This window comes from Oncorhynchus mykiss, chromosome 6, assembly GCF_013265735.2.
Source record: "Oncorhynchus mykiss isolate Arlee chromosome 6, USDA_OmykA_1.1, whole genome shotgun sequence".
Taxonomy (NCBI): Eukaryota; Metazoa; Chordata; class Actinopteri; order Salmoniformes; family Salmonidae; genus Oncorhynchus; species Oncorhynchus mykiss.
In genome coordinates this window covers 22,349,900-22,366,801 of record NC_048570.1, presented here as the reverse complement: position 1 = coordinate 22,366,801, position 16,902 = coordinate 22,349,900, and the positions used below count along the sequence as shown (strand labels likewise).

The 16,902-nt window shown below is 42.7% G+C and overlaps 1 protein-coding gene across 1 annotated transcript in view; it reads left to right on the top strand.

Annotated features, from left to right (window-relative positions):
• nr6a1a (nuclear receptor subfamily 6, group A, member 1a) overlaps positions 1-16,902 on the top strand; it is a 114,377-nt gene that overhangs the window by 12,198 nt on the left and 85,277 nt on the right. The window contains exon 2 of the mRNA XM_021605625.2: positions 5,732-5,779. Within this exon, the coding sequence (XP_021461300.2) occupies positions 5,732-5,779 (48 nt within the window). The remainder of the gene's footprint in view (positions 1-5,731; positions 5,780-16,902) is intronic.

Here is a 16,902-nt window from a genome sequence, read left to right as displayed (position 1 = left end):
TGGTGCAGCTGTAGAACCTTTTGAGGATCTGAGGACCCATGACAAATCTTTTTAGTTTCCTGAGGGGGAATAGGCTTTGTCGTGCCCTCTTCACAACTGTCTTGGTGTGTTTAGACCATTCTAGTTTGTTGGTGATGTGGACACCAAGGAACTTGAAGCTCTCAACCTGCTCCACTACAGCCCCTTCGATGAGAATGGGGGCGTGCTCGGTCCTCCTTTTCCTGTAGTCCACAATCATCTCCTTAGTCATGGTTACGTTGAGGGATAGGTTGTTATTCTGGCACCACCCGGCCAGGTCTCTGACCTCCTCCCTATAGGCTGTCTCGTCGTTGTCGGTGATCAGTTACGCACAGACCTGACAGACACACGGTGACATGGAGCTCTGAGACACGCCAATTACAAACAAACAAATCATTACTATAAACAGCAAGTGTTCATGTCCACCTGAACATCGCATCCAATTGGAGGATTGCAAACGGGTAAATTACTGAATTGAATGAAACCGAAATGCATCAATAACTTGACCAAACATTTCCTTGATGCATGCTTAACCTTGTGCTCGGTAAAAAGGCCCAGTCATGATCCTGGCAAAATAGGTTAAGAACAACAATATACTGTATACATTGTGGAGAAATTAATGACAAAATACTGCATATGGGGAAAACTAGCACTCGAAAACCCTTCCCTGTATTTAGGGTTTTAAGCAGTTAGCTTCACCCAGGGTTGGCTCCATGTGAACTACAATTCCGGCACTGTGCTTTAACGTTTAAAAACGTCAATAATCAACGCTTTCAAACCGGTTTTCGAAACATATGCCGCTTATCTTTCATATCAGCAAGAAAAAGTATTTTAAATAAAAAGATACACTTACTGTAGCGGTTTTGCACAGATCCACAAGCTGTGTGCCTCCAGTTGACGAACTACACCAGATATGCTTAAACACAGGTGTTCGGAGCAACCTAGCAATGTTACACGAAGATATGGCCGTGCGGGAACACTAACCCTAAGCCTAAGCCTATAAAGGTGTGTTGTAATTGAACCTTTTGTTTTTTGAAATTGATTTCTTGCTGATATGAAAAATATGTTCCTTATGTTTCCAAAACCGTACCACAACAAATGCGTGTTAACATTCAGACCGAGCATCAGTTCATGACTGAACCCGCTTTGTCAAATTTAGGCCGATCTCCCTCATTATGCAACTAACATGATCAGTCAATCACACTTCCTCCATCCTTCCCTCCTTCCCTCCTTCCCTCCTTCCCTCTCTCTATGCATCCCTCCCTCCCTCTATGCCTGGCCTCCCAGTGTGACGTGATAGATGTGACTGTGTGTATTGGTGAGATAACCAGGACCAATCTGACAGGTAGGTAGGGGCCAGGCCACTCTACTCAGATGACAGGGTGGCGTGCCCCTCCACTGGCCAAGCGGAACACTGGCCATCTGGGACAGACGATCTGGGACAGTGATGGAGTGATCTAAGGGCTAGGTGGATGTTAGTGGGTAGAGGCAGGGTGCTGAGATGGGATGGGGATGGACTGACATGGGGGACATAGTAAGGGGTTGGGGTAGAGGCAGGGTGCTGAGGTGGGATGGGGATGGACTGACATGGGGGACATAGTAATGGGTTGGGGTAGAGGCAGGGTGCTGAGGTGGGATGGGGATGGACTGACATGGGGGGGGACATAGTAAGGGGTAGGGGTATAAGGGGTAATTGCTGCATGACACTTACTGTTACACTCTGTTGTACATGATCATATTACCTCTGCACCACCATGGCCTCACATACTTACCCTCACCATATGGCTCATGTTGAAAAGGAATATAATGTCTCTCAAACGTGTTTTGAATTTGATTTACAGTATGTTGAGACCCAAAATGTTTGTACTACACATATTCCCAATTGTTGTTGTTTTTGAGTTGAGTATGGTACCAAGAGGTTGTTCAATAGGTTGTAAAGGGTTTCCATTAATGGGGACTGCAGGGGGAGAGCTGGAGCCGTGGGTTAGCTTGTGTTCCCCAGTCTGTAGCCTGTAGCTTGGTTAATGTGATTAACATTAGCATTGGCCCTGCTGGAGTCATGGAGCTGGTTGCCAGAGCTGAGCAGCTAATCAGTATGTGTACTGATGGTGGTAGACAAAACATGCCCTGGAGGGGATGCTTTAATCCCTGATCTCACAGGAATACAAGAGCAAAAGGTGAAAGATTTGTGGAATAAGTTGTTCTCTCTATAGGAGGACATGGTTATTATAATGTAGAAACTACAACAGTAGGAATCATAAATTGACTTGGTCAAGGTAATATGACAGGTACACCCTCTGGACTACAGCATGCTGTTCTTATGAGTTATTTCGGAGATGAGGTTTCTAAAGAAATACTGAACGACTTACAGTATTTCGATGACAGGTTTGAGAGCTCTGTTGAGCATGCCTGGCCTCTTATCCCTGTGGAGGGAAGAGAACGCTTAAGAGCCCGTATGTTATTATGATTGTGTGCTCATTGTGCCAAGGTTGCAGAGGTTTTAGAGGTTAAAGACGGCCCTTCTTTGTCAACACACAATGGGCTGCAGCGGAGGAGGCTCAAGCTGCATAGTATAGGCTGCTGCTGAATCCCTCACAGCCCCAGGCTGTCAGTGGGGTGACAGGAAGATTATCGAAGGAACCACACACTGGAGCTCCATTCGTTTCTATTCTCTGGGACTGTCCCATTCTTAGCTAAAACACAAGTGTTTCAGAATTTGTCATTGAAGTTTTAGCCAATCTTTTTCTCATATTATGTTTTTAGCACTGTTTATTGAAGCTTCTTTCTTTTAATGGTTGCTCACAATGTAAAAAGCTTTGTGATTTATGTATGTAAATGAAAAGTGCTCTACAAAATACAATTTAGTATTAATATTTATTATTATTATTATTAATTATAATAACTGTTGGCAATGTATGGAGTGAGAATGAGTTTGAATGAGTTAACTCTTGTTTGTGCTAACCATGTTTTGGGTTATACTGTAATTCAGTGCTGTGTGTGTGTGTGTATGTGTGTGTGTGTGTGTGTGTGTGTGTTTGTGTGTCTGAGCCTGGCATATGTGACTGTGTGTCTGTGAGTCTGAGCTGGGCATGTGTGTCTGCCTGTGTCTGTGTTGGTGCAGTGTGTTTGCTCGAGGGACACCATATGCCAGTGTGTTCAGTCGAGGGTACGGGGGCGGCTAGCGTGTGTCGGGTCAGGGGTCTACAGCTGTTGATAGCAGGGTGGTGTGCTGACACGAGCGGGGTGGGGGTGTACTATAATGGTGGCGGTGATGGTGGGGGGGGGGGGGGGGGGGGGGTTATATAGTATACTGACAGGGCGCTACTGTGTTGTGTTTGAATGATGGCTTGTCATTGAGTGTGTAGGTGAGAAGTGGACTGGCGTCTAGACCAGGGAAGAATGACTGCCCCCTGTCAATGTCAGTCATTGGTCTAGATCTCTGAGGTATAAAAATAACTGGATACTGTCCAAGATGTCTGACCATTATTTCCAAGGTAATCTACTCATGTTCGCTTACGCCGATTCATGGACGGTCGATATTCGGGTTGCATCCGGTTTGTATGGACCAACATCACATGCACACTAATGCTCAGTGCACACAGGGAGCAGCGCGAGCAGCAACGACGTCATCGCGTAATCCAAAAATATGTCAGGCATTGGATGAATATAAAATGTGTATATCTTTGGCTCTGAGTGATGTAAAAACAAAATCAGCTTCAGTGACATTTATTTGAATAATTATATGGATGTTTTGTGCACAAATAAGTGTCTTATTAGGAATGTACTAATCTGACTTCTCTATGTGGCTGTCTATGGAAATTGTCCTCTGTGCCAGGCGTCAGTTAAAGGGAAAGGGGATACCTAGTCAGTTGCACAACTAAATACAGTAAACTGAAATGTATCTTCCACATTTAACCCAACCCCTCTGAATCAGAGAGGTGTGAAGCAAAACTGTTGAAACCGTGCTTCTAGACCAGAACCCTGGCTCTTTGGTCTAGACCCAGTGCACAGCATAGATGGTACTGATGGACTAGGCACAGAAATGGTCTCACTTCATAGTCCACATGAGCAATTAGTGGCAACAGCAAGAGCTACAACACATAACCAAAAGTATGTGGACACCTGCTCGTCGAACATCTCATTTCAAAATCATGGGCAGTAATATGGAGTTTGCTGCTGTAACAGCCTCCACTCTTCTGGGAAGGCTTTCCACTAGATGTTGGAACATTGCTGCGGGGACTTGCTTTCCATTCAGCCTCAAGAGCGTTAGTGAGGTCAGGCACTGATGATGGGCGATTAGGCCTGGCTCGCAGTCGGTGTTCTAACACATAACCCAAACCGGCTGCGCACGTGCGCCATCGTGCATGAATTTATTTTGTCCCCCCATACCAACGCAATCACGACACGCAGGTTAAAATATCAAAACAAAGTCTGAACCAATTATATTAATTTGGGGACAGGACGAAAACCATTAAACATTTATGGCAATTTAGCTAGTTAGCTTGCACTTGCACCAGCAGCGCGATCTGCATCCGAAATAGAACTGATTTCTATTTTAGCCCTTGGCAACGCAGATGCTCGTTGGCGCGCGCGAGCAGTGTGGATGCAATAATTGAGTAACATAGATTTCGAAATGTATTTTGCAACGCTCGTGCACGCGACGCGAGTGGTGTGGTCAGCCTGTAAATTATCCCAATGGTGTTTGATGGGGTTGAGGTCAGGGCTCTGTTCAGGCCAGTTCTTCCACATCAATCTCAACTAAAAATGTCTGTATGGACCTCGCTTTGTGCACGTGGGCATTGTCATGCTGAAACAGGAAAGGGCCTTTGTTGCCACAAAGTTGGAAGCACAGAATCGTCTAGAATGTAATTGTATGCTGTAGCGTTAAGATTTCCCTTCACTGGAAGTAAGGGGCTTAGCCCGAACCATGAAAAACAGCCCCAGACCATTAGTCCTCTCCCACCAAACTTTACAGTTGGCACTATGTATTTGGCAGGGAGCGTTCTCCTGCCGTTCGCCAAACCCAGCTTTGTCCGTCAGACTGCCAGATCTGGAATCGTAATTCATCACTCCAGAGAACGCGTTTCCACTTCTCCAGAGTCCAATGGCGGCGTCTTTTACACCACTCCAGCCAACGCTTAACATTGCGCATGGTGATCGTAGGCTTGTGTGCCGCTGCTCGGCCATGGAAACCCATTTCATGAAGCTCCCGACGAACAGTTATTGTGTTGACGTTGCTTCCAGAGGCAGTTTGGAACTCGGTAGTGAGTGTTGCAACTGAGGACAGATGATTTTTACACACTACCGCTTCAGCGCTCTGCGGTCCCGTTCTGTGAGCTTGTGTGGCCTACCACTTCACCGCTAAGCCATTGTTGCTCCTAGACGTTTCCACTTTACAATAACAGCACTTACAGTAGACCAGGATAGCTCCAGCAGGGCAGAAATTTGACAAACTGACTTGTTGAAAAGGTGGCATCCTATGACGGTGCCATGTTGAAAGTCACTGAGCTCTTCAGTAAGGCCATTCCACTGCCAATGTTTGTCTAGGGAGATTGCATGGCTGTGTGCTCGATTTTATACTCCTGTCAGCAACGGATGTGGCTGAAATAGCCAAATCCACTAATTTGAAGGGGTGTCCACATACTTTTGTATGCATAGTGTATCTAGTGATATCTGATTGTCTTTCTGTCTTCACGTCTCTTTTGTTTTTCAGGCTTCTATGGTGACCATCCCTTGGAAGTTGAACAGAATGATGTCGTAGGTGAGTTTACTTGTATTTTAACATCATGATAGGACAAATACACGTCTAACCACTATCATTAGTGATAAAGTCATTCATGTATTTTCCTGTTCTTCCGTAAATTTTCAGTTGAGTTTGGAGTTTATTGTGAGTGGTGATATTAATTCCACACATCATCTAATGTCAGGTTTGTAACATTCACCCAGCAGCAATACGTTGGGATGGCAGTAAAATTGGCTCAATGACGCTCTATAGTGGTGAGATAGAATAGTACATGTACTGGTCCTCGGTGTAGGGCAGGGGTGTCAAACTCGTTCCATGGAGGGCCAAGTGTATGCAGGGTTTTGTTTTTTTCCTTCAATTAAGACATAGACAACCAGGTGAAGGGAGTTCCTTACTAATTAGTAACCTTAATTAATCAATGAAGTACAAGGGAGGAGCGAAAACCCGCAGACACTCGGCCCTTCGAGGAATGAGTTTGACACGTGGTTTAAGGAGTTACCTAGCCAGGATGCCACTATTCCCCCAGTTTCTGAATAAACATTAATCAATGTCAATATTGTGTTGAATGTAACCCATAGTTTAGGATACGTGGATTTAACAAGACTGATTTAACAACACTGTACTAGACCTACAGTTGAAGTCGGAAGTTTACATACACCTTAGCCAAATACAGTTAAACTCTGTTTTTCACAATTCCTGACATTTAATCCCAGTAAAAATTAATTGTCTTAGGTCAGTTAGGATCACCACTTTATTTTAAGAACGTAAAATGTCAGAATAATAGTAGTGAGAATGATTTATTTCAGCTTTTATTTCTTTCATCACCTTCCCAGTGGGTCAGAAGTTTACATACACTCAGTTAGTTTTTGGTAGCATTGCCTTTAAATTGTTTAACTTGGATCAAACGTTTCGGGTAGCCTTCCACAAGCTTCCCACAATAAGTTGGGTGAATTTTGGCCCATTCCTCCTGACAGAGCTGGTGTAACTGAGTCAGGGTTGTAGGACTCCTTGCTCGCACATTGTCCATTTGGAAGACCCGTTTGCGACCAAGCTTTAACTTCCTGACTGATGTCTTGAGATGTTGCTTCAATATATCCACAGAATTTTTCTCTCTCATGATTCCATCTATTTTGTGAAGTGCACCAGTCCCTCCTGCAGCAAAGCACCCCCACAACATGATGCTGCCACCCCGTGCTTCACGGTTGGGATGGTGTTCTTCGGCTTGCAAGCCTCCCCCTTTTCCTCCAAACATAACGATGGTCATTATGGCCAAACAGTTCAATTTTTGTTTCATCAGACCAGAGGACATTTCTCCATAAAGTATGATCTTTGTCCCCATGTGCAGTTGCAAATCGTAGTCTGGCTTTTTTTATGGCGGTTTTGGAGCAGTGGCTTCTTCCTTGCTGAGCAGCCTTTCAGGTTATGTCAATATAGGACTCGTTTTACTGTGGATATAGATACTTTTGTATCTGTTTCCTCCAGCATCTTCACAAGGTCCTTTGCTGTTGTTCTGGGATTGATTTGCACTTTTCACACCAAAGTGCGTTCATCTCTAAGAGACAGAACGCGTCTCCTTCCTGAGCGGTAGGATGGCTGCGTGGTCCCATGGGGTTTATACTTGTGTACTATTGTTTGTACAGATGAATGTGGTACCTTCAGGCGTTTGGAAATTGCTCCCAAGGATGAACCAGACTTGTGGAGGTCTACAATTTCTTTCTGAGGTCTTGGCTGATTTCTTTAGATTTTCCCATGATGTCAAGCAAAGAGGCACTGAGTTTGAAGGTAGGCCTTGAAATACATCCACAGGTACACCTCCGATTGACTCAAATTATGTCAATTAGCCTATCAGAAGCTTCTAAAGCCATGACATAATTTTCTGGAATTTTCCAAGCTGTTTAAAGGCACAGTCAACTTAGTGTATGTAAACTTCTGACCCACTGGAATTGTGATACAGTGAATTATAAGTGAAATAATCTGTCTGTAAACAATTGTTGGAAAAATGACTTGTGTCATGCACAAACTATAGTTTATTTAACAAGAAATGTGTGGAGTGGTTGAGAAACGAGTTTTAATGACTCCAACCTAAGTGTATGTAAACTTCCAACTTCAACTGTAACATTTACATGGATTTTTAAAATAATGTCAATAGAAAAAATAAAATAACTCATAGCAATCCTTTAACTGGACCACAAAAAATATAAAATACTTAGGATGGTTAATAAGTGACAACAAACAACAAATATATAAAGATGATTCCATTACTTAACAATATTAAAGCAGATCTAATTTAATTGAATGATCTTCCCATAAATCTTACTTCTTTAGAATAGCACGGCTGCTAAATTTCTGTATTTATTTTTGGTAATACCAATTACCCCACCGAAGACATTCTTTAAAAAAGTATACTCGGTCATAACAGACTTTATGGACAAATACAATTCATAGAATAAAAAGGAGCGTTTTACATCTTCCTAAGTCTTGCTACCCAAGCATTTTAATTGCGACATATAGTTAAATGCACAAAAAAATATACATTCCAAAAACTTGGAAATCAATCCGCGATCATTAACACAATGGAAAAATATGATTATTTATGATTTAAATATTGAAATGGCATGGGTGGCAGAGAAAAACAATAGGGATGGGGGTGTGAGCACGCGGGTCTGGGAAGATGAGATGTAGTCATTGTTTGTGTGCTTCAGTACATTTTTGTTCCTATGTATAAGTTTGTATATGGAGTTAAAAAAAAATACAATGAAGAAAAATATATTTATATGAAACGAAAAAAACATGCAGAAAATAATTTTAAAATCTTTATGGTTCATATGGCCTTTTTTACTAGTGCAAATATCTCAGTTTGCCGGCATCCAAGTTCCCCCTGAAATGTAAAATAATTCCAAGTTCAGGAGAAAATAATTGATACAGGTTTTGCTGTTCCTCTTGCCTTTCCCATTACTGGATTGGCATAATAAGCATGTCTTCAATGTAGCATGTGACTCCTTCCATCTCCACCAGGGGGACATGTTCAACTGAAAATAGAACAGAAGCTGGCCCACAACATGGCCACTGTTTGTGTACAGCCTCTGTCTCAGATGCAGCAAGATATGGGATGGAATTGAATATTTGCAGAGAATAGTCTCAATGTGTCCATTGAACAGATAAATGTTACACACATACACTTACACACATACACTTACACACATACACTTACACACATACACTTACACACATACACTTACACACATACACTTACACACATACAGTAAATTAAACATCTGCCCAGTTTTGTAAGGGATATAGTCAGGCATTTCTCAGTCCCCCCTAAAACTGTGTTTGTGTGTTTGTTGGCTACTGTGGTACAATGTGGTTGCAGGCCCTCTCTCCTCTCACCGTGGGGCAACAGGCTGGTGGAAGGGGCATGGGGCAGGGGTGGGGGGTTTGTCCAATGTTAAGGTCCAGGTTCAGGTGAAGTTCATTTGAGATGCTCCCTTCACTTCGTCCTGGCTGTGGAGCCAGGTGGCACCATCTAGAGGTCAGAGGTTAAACTCAGTTCAGAAACTTCTGACCTCGCCGTGACTCCACGTTGACCTTATTGTTGCAGCTCTCCTGTGGACTATACTTTCTCAGCAGCCTCTGTGTCCTGGCCTCTATAAACCTGTGGGAGTCAGTAATACTTGGAAGGAAGCTTGGGGGAACTATTAAACCTGTGCACAGAGAAAGACTGGCATTGTTGCCCCCTATGGGAGGAGGCATGGTTTTATGAGGCAAAACCTGATTGGATTGTAAACTTGAGGAGGCAGGATCAGAGAGTACCCATGGACAACACTACTCTCCCTTGGCCTATTCAACACCCAGGATGCCTCATGCATGGAGTAGGCAGGGGTAATGTGGGGGTCAAGGGGCTGTAGAGGGTGGGGCTCCCTGTCCCTGAGCTTGTAAATGCTGTGACAGTGATGGGAATCCAGATACCCTCATTCAGGGACCAAAACACAGGTCAGGGGGCAAATAGCCGAGTTTGCAACAGCTGTTTTCAACACTATGCAATAGATGAAGTCCTAATCTTGCCACCACTCAGTCCCCTAAAACACCAGAGAATTAGAATCTGTGATCTCTCTATTTCCTTGTAAAAGCTGCCGTCGTCATCTATGTGTACCTGTAATAGTTGATGTCAAGCTTTCTTGTAGATAATTATTGTATATGTGGAATTGTGTAGTCATATTGCCTCAATTTGTTAGAGCAGATAAAGAATGGTTAATGACGTTTTATTGAAAAGGTGGAAAAGTGTTTTTTCCTTTCAGATGGGAAAGTGTTTACAACCATGAGCTTGTCTATGGGTCACGTGTCACTCAAAGCAGCAGGGATGGCTCCACCCCCTGGTCACCTCTACTCTGACCTGCCTCTGTCCATGGGTCCAAACCACCACCCCCCTCGCCCTCTGTACTCGGCCCAATGGACACAGTTGACCAATCACTGCTGATTCAGCCATTTCAGAGGTTTTCAGGTGCTTAGAGTTTCTCCCTCTGTTCTAAGGTCAATCATTACCAGGTGTCCATTCATTACAGTGAAATTGGGCCAGGAGAACTTTCATTGTTTAACTTTGCCTTGAAAGGGTGCAACTGATTTGTCAGTTGGTCGCATTGATCATTACACTATCACTCACTGTAGCTACTCCAATATAGCTTAGAGATGAATGATCAGATAGGTATTTCATTTGGCAATATTCATGATAAGGATGAAATACATTGTATAATTTATTTTATAGCAGTAGAAGCAGAATATTAAACATTACTATGTAGGATCAGTAGTGGCTTTAAGTAGTTGTCCTCCCTGAAGACGAGGAAAGATGAAAGATCCCTGAATCTCACAGGGACAGATGTTCTTAGCTGTAAGACTGCGAGACAGCGTCCCTGAGGATTTAGGTGCCATCCTGACAGTGCATTTAAGTAAGACCTACCTATTTATGTCTCCACTTAATCTGAGCTGCATGTTCTGTCAGCTCACTGTGCCATCCCAGCGGTTTCCACGGATACCTGTGTTTGTATGGTGATGTCAGCCCCCAGTACTGGCGTGACTAGTTGGATTATGAGTGAGAGGGTTCAGCAAGTGGGATGTGGCCTAGTGTTACAGCTTAGACCTGACTTGTTGTTCTACTCTCAGAGCAAGGTGCTCTGCTTACCTCCGGAGCTGCAACTGGGGTTGTGTGTCCATTTCATGGTTGTATTGTTACGTTGATGGCTTTTGTCACTCATCAACCTCTCGATGGTTTGATGTGACATCACCGTGCAGGAACAGCCTAAATATATTTAATAACGTAATAATACTATTTGTTTGACTTTTGTTGATATTGGAAAATACAATTTCTATTATATTTTTAGGTGGGCATAAAAAACACGTAATTTTATTGATTTGTATTGCATTGTTTTTAGTGCATTACACGGTCTGTCCACCAATGTGTAATGTGGCGTTCTATCCACAAGGGGGTAGTAATCACATAATATTGTTTTCACAGGATCTATGACTCCAAGTTGTAGGTTGGACTTGGTGAGCTCAAAACTCTTATGGAAATACTTGGCCCTGTCCCAAAACATGTTTTTCCTTTGTCCTCACATAACTGGGATAAAGTTTGATGTTCTTTTCTAAAAGTAATTTAAGAACAGACGTTTTTCATTTCCATATCTTTAGTTCATTTCAGAATACAGCCCAACACTTACTGTTGTTTCTGATTCCTTCCTTTATTCCTTTGAATTACATCCCTTCGTGAAATGGAGTTAATTTACAGTGAGCAGTGTATTTGGAAGTGAGGTATTCATATGTGAAATCTGTGTGCTAAAGAACAGAAAGAGTAAGTGAAAGTAAATGTAGCTAGGTGAATTTCACTTTCTTTACTTTTGAGGGATTTGTTTTGCACTTGATAGTTGAGCATCTATTTTTCCTCTCACACATTGAGCCCATGTTATCTTTAAAATACTGCCATTTTGTGTTGGAAGTCTTTTACAAGTGCACCGTAATTGAAATAATGTATCTTTGTCAATGTAATGTATGTTTGTGCCAGCCATTTTACTCAGCAGTCTTGGTGTGAATGTGTAAAGCATCTGAGTGCTGACCTCTGTTCCATCTCTTCATTTTCACATTTAATAACTTTTGATCAGCCCAGATTGGATTAATTCCCAATTTTGTTTAACCTCTGCTTGATGCCACTTGCTTTGGCGTGAGACTGGGGGTAAAGCCTGCGGAGTGTTTCCAGGTCAACCAGAAGTGGGTCATGCTGTTCCCAGTGTCAGTCCCTATAACTTCACTGTGTGTGATGACAAAGCCCAACTCCAGCGGGATAAACAGGCAGGCCTTTGTGTGGGTGACTAATGTATGTCACAAACTGTCCCTTCTGAGTAGAGACAGTCTACTCTACTTACAGTACACCAGCCTCTGATGACAGTAATTTACTGTAATTCAAATCAAATTTTATTAGTCACATGCGCGGAATACAACAGGCGTAGAACTTACAGTGAAATGCTTACTTACAAGTCCCTGACCAACAATGCAGTTAAAAAAAATATGGATAAGAATAAGAAATAAAAGCAACAAGTAATTAAAGAGCAGGAGTAAAATATAGAGACTATATACAGGGGGTACCGGTACAGAGTCAATGTGTGGGGGCACCGGTTAGTTGAGGTAATATGTACATGTAGGTAGAGTTATTGAAGTGACAGTGCATAGATGATAAAAACAGAGAGTAGCAGCGGTGTAAGGGGGGAGGGGCAATGCAAATAGTCTGGGTAGCCAATTGATCAGGTGTTCAAGAGTCTTATGGCTTGGGGGTAGAAGCTGTTTAAAAGCCTCTCGCTCCGATACCGCTTGCTGTGCGGTAGCAGAGAGAACAGTGGCTGGAGTCTTTGACAATTTTTAGGGACTTCCTCTGACACCGCCTGGTATAGAGGTCCTGGATGGCAGGAAGCTTGGCCCCAGTGATGTACTGGGCTGTTTGCGCTACCCTCTGTAGTGCCTTGCGGTCGGAAGCCGTGCAGTTGCCATACCAGGCAGTGATGCAACCTGTCAGGATGCTCTCGATGGTGCAGCTGTAAAACCCTTTGAGGATCTGAGGACCCTTGCCAAATCTTTTCAGTCTCCCGAGGGGGAATAGGTTTTGTCGTACCCTCTTCACGACTGCCTTGGTGTGCTTGAACCATGTACGTTTGTGGCTGATGTGGACAGCAAGGAACTAGAAGTTCTCAACCTGCTCCGCTGCAGCCACGTCAATGAGAATGGGGGCGTGCTCGGACCTCATTTTCCTGTAGTCTACAATCATCTCCTTTGTCTTGATCACGTTGAGGGAGAGGTTGTTGTCCTGGCACCCCACGGCCAGGTCTCTGACCTCCTCCCTATAGGCTGTCTCGTTGTTGTCGGTGATCAGGCCTACCACTGTTGTGTCATCGGTAAACTTAATGATAGTGTTGGAGTCATGCCTGGCTGTGCAGTCATGAGGGGCCCCTGTGTTGAGGATAAGCGTGGCCGATGTGTTGTTACCTACCCTTACCACCTGGGGGCGGCCCATCAGGAAGTCTAGGATCCAGTTGCAGCTTTGAGGGCACTATGGTGTTGAAGGCTGAGCTGTAGTCAATGGATAGCATTCTCACATAGGTGTTCCTTTTGTCCAGGTGGAAAAGGGCAGTGTGGAGTGCAATAGAGATTGCATCATCTGCGGATCTGTTTGGGCGGTATGCAAATTGGAGTGGATCTAGCGTTTCTAGGATAATGGTGTTGATGTGAACCATGACCAGCCTTTCAAAGCATTTCATGGCTACAGATGCGAGTGCTACGGGTTGATAGTCATTTTGGTTGGTTACCTTAGTGTTCTTGGGTACAAGCACTATGGTGGTCTGCTTAAAATATGTTGGTATTACAGACTCGGACAGGGAGAGGTTGAAAATGTCAGTGAAGACACTTGCCAGGTGGTCAGCACATGCTTGCAGTACATGTCCTGGTAATCCATCTGGCCCTGCGGCCCGGGGAATGTTGACCTGTTTAAAGGTTTTACTCACATTGGCTGCGGAGAGCGTGATCACAGTCTTCCGGAACAGCTGGTGCTCTCATGCATGTTTCAATGTTATTTGCCTCAAAGCGAGCATAGAAGTAGTTTAGCTCGTCTGGTAGGCTTGTGTCACTGGGTAGCTCTCTGCTGTGCTTCCATTTGTAGTTTGTAATGGTTTGCAAGCACTGCCACATCCGATGAGCATCAAAGCCGGTGTAGTACGATTCGATTTTAGTCCTGTATTGACGCTTTGCCTGTTTAATGGGTCGTCGGAGGACATTGCTGGATTTCTCATAAGCTTCCGGGTTAGAGTCCCGCCCCTTGACAGTGGCAGCTCTAGCCTTTAGCTCAGTGTGGATGTTGCCTGTAATCCATGGCTTCTGGTTGGGATATGTACGTACGGTCACTGTGGGGACAACATCATCGATGCACTTATTGATGAAGCCAATGACTGATGTAATTAGCGGCAGGGTAGCCTAGTGGTTAGAGCGTTGGACTAGTAACTGGAAGGTTGCAAGTTCAAATCCCCGAGCTGTTCAAATCTGTTGTTCTGCCCCTGAACAGGCAGTTAACTCACTGTTCCTAGGCCATTATTGAAAATAAGGATTTGTTCTTAACTGACTTGCCTAGTAAAATAAATAAATGTGGTGTACTCCTCAATGCCATAGGAGGAATCCTGGGACATATTCCAGTCTGTGCTAGCAAAACAGTCCTGTAGGTTAGCTTCATCTGACCACTTTTTAAAGTGATCTAGTCGCTTTAATTTTAGCTTGTAAGCAGGAATCAGGAGGATAGAATTATGGTCAGATTTGCCAAATGGAGGGCGAGGGAGAGCTTTGTATTTGTGTCTGTGAGTGAAGTAAAGGTGATCCAGAGTTTTTTCCCCTCTGGCTGCACATTTTTAACATGCTAATAGAAATTTGGTCAAACGGATTTAACTTTCCCTGCATTAAAGTCCCCAGCTACTAGGAGTGCCGCCTCTGGGTGAGCGTTTTCTTGTTTGCTTATGGCGGAATACAGCTCATTCAATGCTGTCTTAGTGCCAGCCTCTGACTGTGGTGGTATGTAAACAGCTACGAAAAATACAGGTGAAAAATCTCTAGGTAAATAATGAGGTCTACAGCTTATCAGGAAATACTCTACATCAGGCGTGCAATAGCTTAGATATCATGCACCAGCTGTTATTTACAAAAATACATAGTCCGCCGCCCCTTACCAGACGCCGCTGTTCTATCCTGCCGGTACAGCGTATAACCAGCCAGCTGTATGTTGACAGTGTCGTCGTTCAGCCATGACTCATAAGATATTACATAAGATATTACAGTTTTGAATATCCCGTTGGTAGTTTGATCTTGTGTGTAGGTCATCAATTTTATTATCAGATGCAGTTCGCCCTCTGACCCCCTTTCCTCCGCTTCCTCTTCACGCAATTCACGGGAATCTGGGCCTGTTCCCAAGAAAGCAGTGTATCGTTCGCATCAGGGTCGTCAGACTCGTTAAGGAAAAAAAGGATTCTGCCAGTCCATGGTGAGTAATCGCAGTCCTGATGTCCAGAAGTTATAAGTTGGTCATAAGAGATGGTAACATTATGCAGAAAATAAGTTACAAACAATGCAAATAAACAAACAAAAAACACAATTGGTTGGGGACACGTAAAACGTCTGCCTTCTTCTCCGGCGCCATTTTGGTGTGTGTAATGTGTATCCCATATTTTTATACAGTGAGAGGCATTTTATTTTCAATAAATAATTTGCCACACTGTTATCAGGGTACATGAAACGTGGACAGATTGAAATAATATACTATAGAGTTGCCATAGTGGTGTGCTGTGTGTTTTAAAAGCCAGTTGAGAGAGGAGAAACCCAGGCTGGTTTCCATTGTTCCCCAGACATTTTCCCACTGTAAATAAATGATCAAATATGCATTGGGTCTGGCCTGGCTGGAAAACATCAATGTGTTTGAGATTTCCCAGCATGTTAACATAACCTTACAGGGCAATTACTGGCATATTATTTCCATATGTCTCCTCCAATTACAGAAAGAAAAGGGGAAATTAACTTTCCAAGAATTAAGCATGCTGATTGTTTAACTTTTTATTTGAGAAGGTTGACTTGAACCGAATCTGAAAAAATGTGTGGAAAAGTGTTGCTCTGTTTCAGCCCTGTGATTGTTCTTGCCACTGTGAATTTGCTGAGTTTAAACTCTATTTCAGGCTCTTTTGTTTTGGCATAATGAAAGCGTGAACACTCCCAACGGTTTGGTGAGTGCTGCAGCCGGCCTTCTAATACTGGGGCTCTCTTCTTGGCCACTGGTCTCTGAAAAAGAGATTATTTATCTCAAAGGAACTTCCTGGTTTAAATAAAGGTTACATTAAAAAAAGGAACTTCCTTGTTTAAATAAAGGTTACATTAAAAAAAGGAACTTCCTGGTTTAAATAAAGGTTACATTAAAAAAAGGAACTTCCTGGTTTAAATAAAGGTTACATTAAAAAAAGGAACTTCCTGGTTTAAATAAAGGTTACATTAAAAAAAGGAACTTCCTGGTTTAAATAAAGGTTACATTTAAAAAAGGAACTTCCTGGTTTAAATAAAGGTTACATTAAAAAAAGGAACTTCCTGGTTTAAATAAAGGTTACATTAAAAAAAGGAACTTCCTGGTTTAAATAAAGGTTACATTAAAAAAGGAACTTCCTGGTTTAAATAAAGGTTACATTAAAAAAGGAACTTCCTGGTTTAAATAAAGGTTACATTAAAAAAAGGAACTTCCTGGTTTAAATAAAGGTTACATTAAAAAAGGAACTTTCTGGTTTAAATAAAGGTTACATTAAAAAAAGGAACTTCCTGGTTTAAATAAAGGTTACATTAAAAAAGGAACTTCCTGGTTTAAATAAAGGTTACATTAAAAAAAAGAACTTCCTGGTTTAAATAAAGGTTACATTAAAAAAGGAACTTCCTGGTTTAAATAAAGGTTACATTAAAAAAGGAACTTCCTGGTTTAAATAAAGGTTACATTAAAAAAGGAACTTCCTGGTTTAAATAAAGGTTACATTAAAAAAGGAACTTCCTGGTTTAAATAAAGGTTACATTAAAAAAAGGAACTTCCTGGTTTAAATAAA